At 44.1% G+C, this 14,418-nt stretch overlaps 3 protein-coding genes across 8 annotated transcripts in view; 2 read left to right on the forward strand and 1 right to left on the reverse strand.

The window, feature by feature from the left end:
* LOC126561502 (2-oxoglutarate dehydrogenase complex component E1) overlaps positions 1-14,418 on the forward strand; it is a 189,470-nt gene that overhangs the window by 64,825 nt on the left and 110,227 nt on the right. The gene's annotated exons all lie outside the window — the stretch shown is intronic.
* On the forward strand, positions 9,066-10,296 carry LOC126562486 (dynein axonemal assembly factor 10). The gene is made up of 2 exons (XM_050219004.1): positions 9,066-10,016; positions 10,082-10,296. The coding sequence occupies exons 1-2, from the start codon at positions 9,115-9,117 to the stop codon at positions 10,287-10,289; spliced, it is 1,110 nt and encodes a 369-aa protein (XP_050074961.1). The 5' UTR covers positions 9,066-9,114; the 3' UTR covers positions 10,290-10,296.
* Positions 11,484-13,982, reverse strand: LOC126560852 (tetratricopeptide repeat protein 27). The gene is made up of 3 exons (XM_050216801.1): positions 13,946-13,982; positions 13,015-13,882; positions 11,484-12,951 (listed from the first exon to the last, which is right to left on the reverse strand). The coding sequence occupies exons 1-3, from the start codon at positions 13,980-13,982 to the stop codon at positions 11,484-11,486; spliced, it is 2,373 nt and encodes a 790-aa protein (XP_050072758.1).

The raw sequence follows: 14,418 nt of genomic DNA on the forward strand, positions 1-14,418 counted from the left end.
AGGACTTAGGCAGGGCTCACACTCACAGGGATATCAGGAAAGACGGGAGGCGGAACACAACTTTGCTGTGCATTTTATTCGTTTACGGAACTGTTGCTAAACTTGGGAGATGGGAGTGAACACTGGTTGATACGATTACTATAAACATATGCGGGACAAGAGTATGCGACGGTGCACAGCAGATCATCTCTCTTGAAGCGATCAACAAACCGATCCTGATGGAATTTAAAACAAGATTAAAATATATTTTCTAACATTGTATAGCTCATTACCAGACACAGAGTTAACGAGAGCTTGTTTATCGTTAACGTGGCTTGTCGGAGGCCCTATTTCAGTGTACTTATTTAAACAGCACTTAAACTTACTCTCCGCCACAAACACAAACGACCGCATAGGAGGAAGAAAGTCGAAATAAGTAAGCAATTATTTACATTCCTACTTGCAGCGAACACAACCCATGCACGTGTTGACCATTAGGAACCATACGAGCACAATAAATAAAACACCATTCATCGACAGCGACACGCTTGAAAAACTGCATATAACTGCACTATGCCGTTAGGAGGTAGGTGCGTCAATTAACGGGATTGCTTAGTAGCGTGCAATGTGCCATTTCGCAACGTCAGTGCCGCCGTCCAAAAATAGGATGATTAATTTGCAGAAAAAGATCGAACACACTTGTGCATCGATCGATGCCTAAGCAAAACTGTGAAGATTCCTTTGCTCCATCTTCGAATTTACTTCTTCAAAATTCAAATCCTATCCGTCCAAACATCAAGTTGATAAAGAGCACCTTTCAAATCGTAATGGAAAATTCCACAACATAGTTTAAACTCCCGGGCTTCCATGAACGCGTGCCTCTTGCCACGACTCTGCCACTGCTGCGAAGGCACACAAATGGCGTAATAAAAGTATTAAATTTATCGCAATGATATCATGTTTCGTCCGCAGCTTTGCTTCTGCTACCCTGTACTACTCTACCAAAGTGTAGGGTGGGGAAAATGCGATTAATAAATACACACAATCACATGGAGGTTTGTTTTTCTTTTCCTCTCGGGCTTCAATTGCAATGTGAAGCACAATTCCAGTCCTGACCCACACACAAACGAACATATTCCAGATACTAACAACACCAAGTCTAACCGATCCGATCCATCAACGGGCCCAGGCCAGTCAGCATTTTTGATAAGAAATTAACTCAACAATCTCTTGTTCGGGCCTCGCTTACTCACGCGTAATTGGAGTAGTCGACATTCTCTGAAATATTTGTCATCTTTTATCGACAAAAAAAAAATCATATCCCAGCTTTTCCATTACTCCATACGTCGGTTACGGATCAAAGTCCAATACAATCAACCAAAAGCCGGCTGGTTCCAACATTTCTAACGTATGCACCCTCGATCGACCGCGACGCACTTTAAGCGCACATCGTGGTAAAAAAAAATATGCAAAACGTGCTATGCCGCCAGAATAATTCTTTTCTGAGCGTCAACACACAACTACTAACCGAGGAGAACGTACTGCAAATACAAAAAAAAAGCCTTAACAACGATGGTGTTGGGATGACTTCTTTCATGGGGGGAAGAATCGTGCTCCACCCAGCTCTACACACCATCCCTTCGCGAACTCTTCCCCCTTTTAACTCCTCAACATTACCCCCACCGTTTCGTATTCAAAGTCTCGTGACGATTTGTGAACTCCGGATGGAGGAGCAGTGACGAACGCGGTCGAATAAAGCTGACCCGAGGGTAACGAAATCTATTTCCGTCCGCGAAACACGCTCAACATGCGCGCTCTCATTTCTCGCTTTTCCATTTTGGCACATGAGGGGGTAGCGCGAACACATCTCCTCTGAAGGTCTTCCAATTGGCGCAAGTCTTGGAGAATCAACGCAAAAGAAATCCAGCGTGATGGGCACAGGAAGTGCTGTGAGATGGAGCATTCTTTTGTCGGATCACAATTTCACCACGCACACACACACACACCACATGCGGACATGGTCCAAATTTTACTCTTCTTCTAACTTACTTGCATAAGAAAAAGAATGTAACCGAGCGTAGAAGGAACACTACACAACTTTTGGGAGAATATAAACCGATGTGTCCGTATATAAGCACACGTGTGTATACTCGCGCATAGAGTCAGAAGAGCGACACAACCGTCAAGTTCGAGCGTTGCCAGTGAACAATGAAGCCGAGTGCGTGCTGCATCTCGAGCAACCCTCGTTCCAATTCCGGTCTACTGATGCGCAGAGCGAATGGGGATTCGCTACTATCGTACGGCCACACCACCGCTCTCATGGTCCCGCGACCGATAAGTGGTCGGAGAGCGAGAGTATAAGAAAACGGCAAATAGACCGGTTTAGCTCCCCATTGGTCACCGGCACATTCACAGTGCCTCGTGCAGTGCAGGTCGGTCAGTCGGTCGAACGTACTTTACTGCAGGAGGCGCCATTCGACTATGAGTAGCACGAGACTATTCCGAGAGTGGTTGTGCCGCTCGTAAAGCACGCGTAACACACGTTAGAAGATTAGCATCTTATCGAGCTTTTCTCATTATCACGAGAAGCTAATTAGTTGAATCGGACCTGATCGGAACAGATAATTCCGAGCACAATTCGACAGGGTTGAGCAATCGCAAAAACTCCCACTTTCTTCAACCTTGGCTGAATTGAATCCCATCCCCGCTCACTGTGTTCAATAACCTTTTCTCTTGCAGCCATTGAACTCCCGCAGCATCATCTCGGGATGGACAGAATGAAGTTGTTCAATGAGTGATGGGGGCTCCAATCATCTGAAGGTAAAAACCGGTCCTACACCTGATGGTGGGGCGGTACGGTAGACAGCGCACCCCAACTAGAGCACGACATGAAGAAGATGAATGCTCTTCTAACCAAAAGTAAAGAGTGGCTCTATTTTAAGCAATAGCCACGGTACAAACACTACACGAGACATGTCAGTAGCCAGAAGGCCAGCGTGCGTTGTGGGAAGTCATACAGTTGTCTTCGTCTAGACAAATCTCGTTCCTGGGGCACTATTAACGGCGAACGGCAGTGAAAAGTGCCGGCCGGCCGGCAAAGAAGCCGGTTCTTCCACCCTTTACCCGTTCGAGTGATGGTGAGAGCACTTGCAACGAAACATACGGCTGCACCAATACGGTGGTGCGATCCGACTCTTCACCAGACATTCAGTGTAGTATTAAAGACCGAAAGATGCGAGAAACTTAAAAAATTGAAGAACGGAAATTTTCAACATATGTTGAAATACGCTTTGGATACTTTTGGGGATAAATTAATCCTCTCAGACTTTGTTTAAACAGCCAATCGTGGCTAGTTTTAAAATCGATGCACGTTCATGAATTATTATCACGTTTCAACGAGGTCACAAGCATGGTAAATGACACATTTCGCAAGCATCTGTTAATTACTGTGTTCGAAAACACGTTCGCAGCGTCGCTCATTTTCTAAGAGGAAAAGGAACATTTCACAATCAGGTGAAAGCATATGAGACGGGTTTGAAGCGAAAACTGTGAGAGTTTGCTGGAGTGTCGCAAATTTTAAGAGATGCACATCCCATGAATGTCACATGATAGAATTCCGGTCTATTAGCTGTACTCCAATTTTTATAAGTTCAATTGTTGTCAGCTGAGTGATGTAACTCTTGTTTTCTACCTTCAATGGCGCATTTACATACGAACTCGTCACACGCTTGACGGAATCGGGTTTAATCATCCTCAATCTACTGAGCTCCTCCTTAACTTCCTATATCGTACACTCCCACCAGTACACGTGGAATGTTGTCGCATCGCTGTCGCGTCTCGCGTTGGTTACGCGGGACGGTAAAAAAAAAAACCGGCGTATAACTCAATCAAAATGTAGCGTAAACACCAGTGAACACGACGATCGAGCGGTATGGTTGAGCGGGTGGATGTTATCCATCCATCCCGACGAAACAGATTTGTTTGTACGTCTGTTATTTGCACAAACTTATGCAATTTCCAGTCTGTTGCGCGCACGGGAAAATGTACGACATCGAGTGCATTGGAGAAGCTGCGTTGTGCTGCTATTATCGTCTTCCTAGTGCCCCATCCAATCCAACATTTGATTCTCCAAACTACGTAGATAAGCTGCTTGTCGTAGCACATGAGATGGATTAATTTCACAACAAATGTGGCAGGTTTCATTAGCAGACGAATAATCATTAAAATGAACTTGCAAAACTACTGCATCATCCTACAACGAAGAGAATGAAAGAGAAGGTTAATTTTGTATTTTTTTTTTAACTTTTTGAAAATATAATATCGTTAACAAGAAGAGAAAACAAGGACCTCTCATACTGTCCAGCCAACTTTACCAGTTTATGTCCAATTATGGAAAAAAAAACGGTAATTTATCGAATAAATCTAAATTTTCATCAATTTCCTTTACGACTCCGGTTCGTGTCGCTGCACAACAGACAATAAAATTATCAATTCTATCCCAAACGGTGCCACTTGCGACTGCGTTAGGATAATTGATATGACATTGGGACGCTTCCATGGATTCGACCGTTATCAACAAGCGAGCTCCAAAAGATTTGACATAACGTTACCATCTCACTGAGCATAAGAAGAGTTGTCTTTTTTCAGCCAAACGACCGAGATATCATACATCCACGCATTGAACATTAAACATAGTTTCACCTGCTGTTGCTGTTAGATCAATAAATCGCGCAGACGTTTGGGTGGTGTAGACGACGCTTGAATAATTTATTTTGCAACCCAGACTCAGACATCAAATTCTCAACGTCTCCGATGCAAAACATACACAGAACGCGCTTTGGCTTCCAAAGTTCGTTAACCTCCGGATTGGCACAACATTTGCACACTTTCTTTGCTGGCCCTTTGCCAATCATCGGCCGCATCACTCTTCTATGAAGCAGAAAAATTAAAAAGATGAAAAAACTAGGTATGGAAAATGACGGACCTTTTTTTTTTTTGTTCGACACGTTCGTTGGAGACAAGTAGCAGCAGCAGTATGATTCTGTTCACGTTTTTGCAACGTGCACGCCATTTTTCTCAACATGTCAGCGTCTCAAGGAAGACATCAAGGGGTATACCAATTGTCCTGCAGCCCCACCATGCCACCATGCCAAGGTTAGCTCGCGGTCATGCCCCAGCCCCACAATTAAAAGCTTAGGAACTTGTCCACAGCAAGCGATGCGAAGCGAAAAAAAAGTGGACTCGCATCTTGCCCTATGTTTTGTCTGCAGTTTGATTTGATGAATACGATTTGTATTTTTTGCTCGTAATTTTGTTTGTTTCGTTTTCGGTTTGCAAAGTACTCCTTTTCCCTATCGAATCTACTCTACGGGTCGAAGGATAACATCCCGCGGACAGCTGGGAATGATGAAGATTATGGGCTGTAAAAGATTTATTGCACCTTCAAAAAGGAGCTACGCCAGGGCAGCGATCGTAAAGTGTGCTTATACGTTTTCAAGTTACGTTATATGCTCTTTTACTTTTTTTATGTTCCTGATGTTTGTTTTGTTCTCGTGGTTTCTAGAACAAGTTTACAATTAAGTTGTCATGAAGATGGTTAGGATTCACGGCCACTTTTGAATACTGATCTTTGCATTTGCAAGGGTAGAGTTGTATTTGAGTCCAAATTTTGCAAAGTCTATCCATCACTATCCACGGGTGGCTTCGTGGTAAGTCGCCAACAGCGTCAGTCTTCACACGGCAGTACTGGGGATCAAATCAGATCTGGATCGTAGTGTGTGAAAACTTGGCTATCCATCTAAGTGGTATCCGCAAGTCTAGTAAGCCATTAGATGGCCGCCGTGGCCTATAGAAGATTGAGCCAAGGCGAAGAAGTAGAATCTATCTATTATGAAAAACACGCAAAGATCGAACTAGCTTGTACTAACTGAAGATGCAAGTCGAAGAACAGCCGTCAGGGTTAATTACTGTGGCTTCGACTCGCATGCCCTAAGGGCAACTGTCACTAGCAATACTCTCCCAAACCCGAGACGAGATGTATCAACCAATTGAATCACTTCTTTCGTACCAATATCTTTATCGAACTTTTAGCAGAGAAAAGACCCCCCTCGGGGCAAGTACGGATATTATCGGACATATCGACAACAGCATGTCTCGTGCTTTTAATTATTCATATCTAATCACAGCCACATAGGGAGGTTGGCAAGTGCTATCTATATTGCTTTTTCTACACATCATTACACCCCCTTGGGACTTTGGATTTGATCGGTATTTTCCCGTCTTATCTAGGAAATTCGGCCGATTGGTGGGAAAATAGACAACTTCACAGCAATCATAGTTGAACAGCTGATTTTGTACGTACTAAAATCCTGTATCCTTCCTTGACCTTCTCTTTACGTCCTGACAGAAACGTGAGCAAGTAACATAGCCAAAATTGCACTCGGTTACAGAAGAGAAGCAGAGAACGTTGTGAATTTCACAACTCGACCAAACGACTTCTCTCACATAAAATTGGATTCAGATTGAATATTCGGAGAGAGAAAGAGAAAGAAACCTTCGAAAAGGAGCTAATAAAAGGCACAAATTTGCAAAAAAAATGAACTGACTTTTCTTGTAATATTTTTTCAATAAACTTGTATGTTCACCCTTGTACTTAATATAAGTCAGGAGAGCCGGTAATCAGTAGCATTGCTGCATGCCTCTCATTCATTTATATGCCAAACTTTCCATACAATCTGTAAGTTTCTAGAACATTCCATTACTTTTGGATTCGTTTGTAGCCGCATCTCTTTTACACACACTCGGCGGCCCTCCGAGATTCCATGCGTTGCCCTTAAGCCAACCCTTTTTTCCCGTTTTATTTTGTCTGCACCGATGGATGCATACACTCACACACACACACACGTACCAAAACCAATAAACCCTTCGCGCTCCCGTATCCCTTAGACCCTAGACGGACCGACATTACATCCCTTCCCTTTGCCCTAATTATCGATCGGTTTCCCTTCGCGGGAATCTCTTCAAGGGCAAACTTTGTCGGAGTTGGGGTGCGGAAAACTGCCGGTTGAAACGCGTCCGCAAAACGGCTTTTCCTTTGTCACCTGTCCCCTAGCCCATCCTCATTCCGTTTGTTCGCGGTTTGCAACAAAGTGGAGTGCCGCAAAGATTTCCCTATGGTTGCGCTTGTGAGGGAGCAATGGGCAGGAAATATCGATTGATTGGCAAATAGAAAAATCAACAACAGTCCACAGACGTCACAGGAGCGCTCTACGGCCACACGCAAAACACTCGGGCCCAATACGCACGCGAGCTGTCAGCGACGCGGTGGAAAATTGGTCTCGTGACTGGAAAAAAAAAATCATGCTGGTTGATGCAGATGAAAATTTGCGGGACTTCGAGCAGTTGGAATGCTTCATGCCAGCGATGATTAGCTGAAATGAAAAGAGAACCCGTTACTAGAGTTTGATGTCTATTGCTACCGATGTGCTGCAGGAGATATTTCACACCGGAAAAACTGTAGCGCCACGAGCGTTCGGATTATGTAATTATACTCCTTACGATATTATTCTACACATCACTACATATCATGGTGGTGACTGGTAGATTCAATGCTTACGAACTAGAACTTTAGCTATTTTCCTGCTTTTTGAACAGACAAACGTTGCACTAAAATGCCAACAAAACAGGCTTCGCTCTCCACACACTCTTGTTCCTTGCACTTTGTGCATATTCTACTACCAATCAAAGTATGCCTTGTTAGAGGAGAAAAGCTAGGTTATGGTTGCTAACTGCACACACATTGAAGCGAGGCTATGCAGGATTCCTTCTCAAAAAAGGTTTCGGCAACAAACGTTGCCTCTGGTCATGGAATAACTGAGCTTATGCGAATGAAAATGAAAACATTAGAACACTTTCACTCCACCACAAATCTCACCCGTACAGCGAGATGGTACACAACATATCCCCGGGAACATGGGTATACTTTAAAACTGTGTTTCACCGCATCACCATTTCCACTGCGGAGAGCAGCATTTCTAAAAATAAGGAAATTTCAACGCTAAATAAAACTTTGTGTTGCAAAATGAAGATTATGTAGATCTGTTCTGAACATTCGCTCTGACCACCACCATTCGCACACGAGCTATGAGTAAAATGTAGTTTAAATCAACTCCAAATTTTCAAATGAAATCCGTTTTTTGGCTGAAAACAGAAGAAGTTTAACAAAACAATACATTTGTTGAAAAACTAACCGTAAGCAAATAAGTAATTCCGGTATCCAAACTCGCGCGACGACCGGAACTTTATGCCACGAACACGACACTGCACCCGCGCGTTAATTTTTCGCTCAAAAGAAAGCTCGTACTTTCCTAGAAGGGATGTTCGCTAACAGTGGTTATATGTGTGAGTGTATGAAACTGCAAGCACAAACCGCACGTTCCCGAAGGAAAACGGACACTTTTCCACGCACGATTTATTTCCACCAGCAGAAAGTCGCTGTTGATCACACGTTTCAAGCTTTATGGCGGGGTCACTAGCTAGTTATTCAAGCACGGATATTCACAAACACGGAAACCTGTATTTGAAAAACACGGTGAGAATTAGCTTTGCTGCGGGTACCAACGTCCTGTTCAACCTACTGACGGAACGAGAATGTGCGTGCATGGGAAGAACAAAACGCGTTTGGCACCTGCGATTTGGGCTAGATAAAATCGAAAGCAGAGTTTAGACGTGCACAAGGACTTTCGGGCAACTAACGATAGGAACCGGGACGATGGGTTTGAATTTACACCAAACCACTCAGCATAGAGGTATATGGATAAAATAGGCTTGTTTTAAATTTTTAAAGGCATGTTTTATTGAATAAAAAGCTTTTCAAAAGCCATTAATTTGCGATTTTAATTTTCTTGCACAGCTGACAGCCCCTCTAATTTACGATGTCAATACGAACGTGTCCAAGTAACCGCCCACGGTGCACACGGCACCAAACGTTCAAACGTGTGTTTATTTACAAATCCTAGCAACAACGGTTACCATCGCTCGATCTTTTCACAAGAAAAGTATCCTTTTTTAGTGAGACCCTTCTTCTTCAACCATTTTGTGCCCAGTTAGTATGGACAGCACTCCACCTCCGCAGCAATGGATTCCGTTCAGATGATATCGCACATCGAAAAATCGCTCAACTACTCGGTGTATGACGTAAAATGGATACCCTGTACGGCCAAGTTTGTGACCGTAGGTTCACATCCAAAAGGCACGGGAACGGTACAAATTTACGAGCTGAATCGTGGCACGCTGGATCTAGTGCGGGAGACGGAAAAGCAAGTTTCACTAAAATGTTGCTCATTTGGTGCTTCACGGTTACGGGCCGAACATCTTGCGGTGGGTGATTTCGCCGGCAAGCTTGCTGTGTACGATCTTGAACGGTTAGATGCGCCCGTGTATGAAGCGACCGGTCACGAGGGAATCATCAACACGCTCGACGCTATCGGCGGCTCGACGGTGAACTGTGGTGCGCCGGAAATTGTTACCGGTGGGCGGGACGGTTCGGTGAAAGTGTGGGATCCACGGCAGCCGAACGATCCAGTAGCGAACATTTGCCCGGCGGGTAATTCTTCGTCCCTGCGACGAGATTGTTGGGCGGTTGGGTTCGGCGACTCGTACAATCCGGTAGAGCGAGTGATTTGCTCCGGGTATGACAACGGTGACCTTAAGCTAATCGATCTACGGAATCTGCAGCTGCGCTGGGAAACGAACGTCAAGAATGGTATCTGTTCGGTGGAGTTCGATCGGAAGGATATACGTATGAACAAGCTGGCGGTAACAACGCTCGAAGGTGGCTTGCACGTGTACGATATGAGGACGCAGAATCCCAAGAATGGGTTTGCATCGGTGAAGGAGAAAACTGTTGGCCAATCGCTCGGCACGAATGGTGTGATTAGTGCGGCAAAGTCAACCGTCTGGACGGTGAAGCATCTGCCGCAGAATAGGGACATTTTTGTTACCGGTGGTGGATCGGGCAATGTTCGCCTCTGGCTCTAGTAAGTATTTTGGATGGGTTTATTCGCTGTATGGATTTAGTAACTTTGTTTCCCCTCCCTTGTAGTCATTATCCAGAAAAGCGGTCCAAAACGTTAACGGATGGAGAAGAGGAGGGTGTTGCCGGTACGCTGGAAATGCTGCACGCAACCACGCTTTCCACCCAACCCGTACATACGTTTGACTGGAGCCCGGATCGACAAGGTTTGGCCGTGTGTGGATCGTTCGATCAGACCGTGCGTGTATTGATTACTACCAATTTAAACCTACATTAAATTTTACTACAAAATAAAGACAATTTCTAGATGAGAAATCAAAAGGAAACCACCATACGGCGATAAGCGACGAGCACGTCGTTAGAAGCTTGTCAAAGTTGTCCAATTGTTTGCTGTTTTCTAAACCGGACGAAAAACAATAGGCTAAAGGATTCCAAAGAGATACAGGTTCGCAAGATGTAATGGCTATTCATATCTTTCAAGTTTTTGTGTGGACACCAGATTTTACTCAGTCCAGGCTTATGAATCGTGGTATTGTCCGTGTAGAAAAGTACTAAAAATCCACGGAAAGCTCGTTGTGATCGCTTATGATTATGTCTAGCAGTTAGATGGCATCCTTTGACTTCAAAGTGTTCTTGATATTAACGCCAGTGGGAGCTCTTCTCCAAAAGAGAAAGGTGCCTAAATTATTAAAGTACCACCATCAGCGAAGTGGAAATCATGCCTTAATTGCTGTCAATGATTGTGACCGTCGAGGGCGTCATATTAACCGAAAAGATTACATTTTTACACTCATTCATTTTGAAAATATATTTTTTCGGCGGAATCGGTCCGATTGAGGTTATGACGTTCTGTAAAGGTGATTTTGTTGGGGTTATTGTTGCGCATCAAATTTTCATTGATTAGCCGAATTTGCTGCACATTCTTGTGTCTACTGAAAAATGCAACTCGGCTCGAATTGGAACTTTGACTTCCGCACAAAGTTATGTGGTTAATGTAATTGTATTTTTTCAAGAACTGGAAGCTATTCTGGCAGATTTCACTCGAAAAGAATCCTTGTTTATTTTTATATTTATCTTTTATTATAACTTTAGATGCTACACTCGGCCTATTGAGGCTTAATAAGCGATAAGCACAGGTTTTTCCGATTATTTGTATAAAACTTTACTTCCAGTGAGAATAGACATCAGTTGATTCTAACCCGAAGCCAAAAGTAGACAAAAATTGAGCAGTATGCATTGTTAGCAAAATAGTGCTATTTATTTCGCATCCTTTTTCATCAATTTATCGATTTGTATGTGAATGGTTCGTAAAAATTTTAGTGTTGAATGATTGAATATTGATAGTTGAATCCTAATCGGTTAATACATTTAGAAAATGTTGTCAACAAAAAAGATGGTGGTGCTATAATTATTTCACTCAGTGTATATTTTAGCAGTTCGCTTCGCAAAAAAAGGAAATTTAAAAGTTGTTTCATTGACCCATTGCTTGCTTTAATTCGGTCGTAATGTTATCCACCAAGGTTTGAAGCACACCCAACGGTTCCACACATAGTGGCCAAGCTTCACTACTGGCCGAACGCAGACACGCCTGTCCAGTGAGCCGAGCGGAAGATAACTGCGATCGTAGTGCCACAAACCGTTCCTCCTCCTTTTTCCCATCGACAAACGCCTTCAGGCTCCGCTCGCATAGTTCCACGCAGAGGTTCACCACGGTAGAACAACTTTCCGATACCTTAGCCCATTGACTATTTGACTGTGTGTATCCGCGGTACGCGTTCTGGAGCTTTTGGCAACGCAGCAAATCCGTATCTTCCAGCTCTGCTGCCAACTCGTACAGATATCCATTGTTCGGTTGCTGAGCACAGGCATGGCCAAGCATGCTGATCGCTTTCTTCTTCAGTCGACTGCAAGACGTCCCGTCGGCATCCGATTCGCCCAGCACGATTGCACGTACAATAATTTCCAGCACCTGCTTGTCGTAGTAACGATCCTTCAGTTCTAGCAAGCGTTCGTACGCGTTCAGTGCGTCCGCGAAATTCCTCGTATCGATACAGACGAGCAGATAGTTTTCCCATACCTTCCAGTTGCTGAAATTACACTTGAGCGCTTCCTGTAGGACTTTGTGTGCTCGGGGCTTTTCCCCCAACATGATGTACGCTTTGGCGAGGTTATTCCACGGTTCGAAACCGTGACTTTCGAAGGACGTGTACAGCCGGTACGCATAGGCTGCCTCCTCCCAGCGCTCGAGCTGCAGGGCTGAATACCCGAGCCGTAGCAGTGTCCGTTCCTGCAGACAGTTAATTTCAATCGAACGACGCAGATGCTCGATCGCTGATGTGTAATCTTTGCGAGCGAAGTAATAGTTGCCCCAGTGTCGCTGTGCACTGGCACTCGTTTCTTTGGATAGGTTCCAGGCCTGTTGGTAACAATCGACGTCGTCCGTAGCATCTCCCAGCATGCAGTACAACCGTACCGTGGGTCCATTTCGTTCGATCAGCTCTCTAATGACGGCAGCGGCAAGATGACGCATCTCGAGTACCGTATAGCAGTCGATCACATTTTCCCAACTTTGAACCGCTTGGTAGATGTCGAGGGCACCCTTTACCATACCGAGACTAACCATTACATCGGCCAATTTTTCCTTCATCTGCCAGTAGGAAATGAGCCAAGAGCTGAACACCATTGGAAGTCTATGCTCTATCGGGATGGATGCGCTTTCATCAGAAGGAGCTGTGGCGAATTGCTGTATTAGTTCCTCGATCTGTCGCAGCGAACGATCAACAGTGCGCTTGTGCGTGGCTTCAATGGTGGCGTTCAGGAAGAGTGCTGCCACACGCGTCTCCCAAGGTCCGAAACGCTGATAAACGAGCGAAGTTATGTAGGGTTGTATCTCTTCCAGCGTTAATTGCTCTTTCGGTTGGGAAACGTACAGGAAATATCTAAAAAAGAGAAGAGCTAGAATGAGATGAAAAGCGATTTCTATTGGAAAACAGATAACTTACAACTTCCCAAGCACCATGTTCTGCACTAAAGCGGGCAACTGAAGATCTTCGTTTTCCTGTTCGTTCAGAAACTTTACCTTCTCCAAGCGGACCTCATCTTCCAGCTTTAGGATGGACGGTAGTTTGAAGTTTCCGTGCGTTTCGCAGGCATCGGGCAGTTCTAGATCGTCGACACCTTGCAACCGAAGTATCAGCTGCGGCAGTGGGTTCTGTTGAAACTTTGTGCGCACACCCAATGCTCCCTCAACGGACAGTGCAACGTTTGAGGAGGATTCAAGCTTCGATAACCACTGTTCCGATTTGGTAATGCGTTTGAATTGAATATATCCCAAAAGAATTTCTAAACAAATTTCAACCTTCAACGATCTATCAGCATCAGTGAGGGTTGCTTCGAGTGCGGCCACATTTCCATTGAACCGCTCGTACAGTTCGTGCGTAAGATCGTCGATGCAGCGCTGATGGACGAGTAAGTACCGTTGATACCAGAGTCGCAAGCAAAGCTGGCTTCCAGCGGAAGCGTTCGATTCCGCATCGTGATTGATAAGCCGTTCAAATATCTTTTTGCAAACTAACAAACAATCCGCACGCACAACATTTACGTTTAGTTCCTCGCCGTCAGATTTTAGTTGTGCCCGTGTGTTTTCTAAGCTCGTCGGGTCACTTTGTTGGGTTTTATCACGAGGACCGAGGAAATTGAACTGTAAAAATGCGATTAAACTACCAATGGCTAGGTGCAACAATTCCTCATTCGAAGCAGTAGTATGGAATTCTTCGATGACGAGCACTTCGGTGAAGATGTCCGAGTCTAGCAATGCGTTCAATTCGGCTTTCAGCAGATGTGCATAGAAGCGCCCGGAAGGCTCAGGAGCTGTTTTTTTAACGATGAAGAATTATAATAGGCGAAAAAAGAGGAATATTATCACAAACTTACCCTTGGGATGTCTCAAAGTTTGAAGCAAACTATCCATAGTGGCGGATTTTTTTATTTTGAAGTAAATTTAAAGGAATGGGATGTTAGCTCGCGAAACCATGTGTTTACGACACTGACAGACAGCAATTCAAAACAAAACCGTCCAATTGCTTTGCATAGTGGCAAATCTGGTGGTCAAAAGCAGCATAAGATCCATTGTAATCAAAGAAATTAAGGTAATTTAGAAATAAACATCTGCTAAAGATGTAATTTAATGATGAAATAAACACTCAGAAAAATAAATAAAACGTAAATGAAGAATATTATTGTGTGTAATTTTCAAAATAGTTTCGGCGCATTGACCATTCGCAGAATCACGGTGCGGTGCCGCTCTGGAAAATGCAGCAAATATCCCCTATTGACAAAATTGCCTTAATATCCACTACTAAGGGATTTTTCAATACAAATTTGCCTTAGTAGTGCCTTAGTTGGCT

The sequence above is a fragment of the Anopheles maculipalpis genome, chromosome 3RL (assembly GCF_943734695.1).
Source record: "Anopheles maculipalpis chromosome 3RL, idAnoMacuDA_375_x, whole genome shotgun sequence".
Taxonomy (NCBI): domain Eukaryota; kingdom Metazoa; phylum Arthropoda; class Insecta; order Diptera; family Culicidae; genus Anopheles; species Anopheles maculipalpis.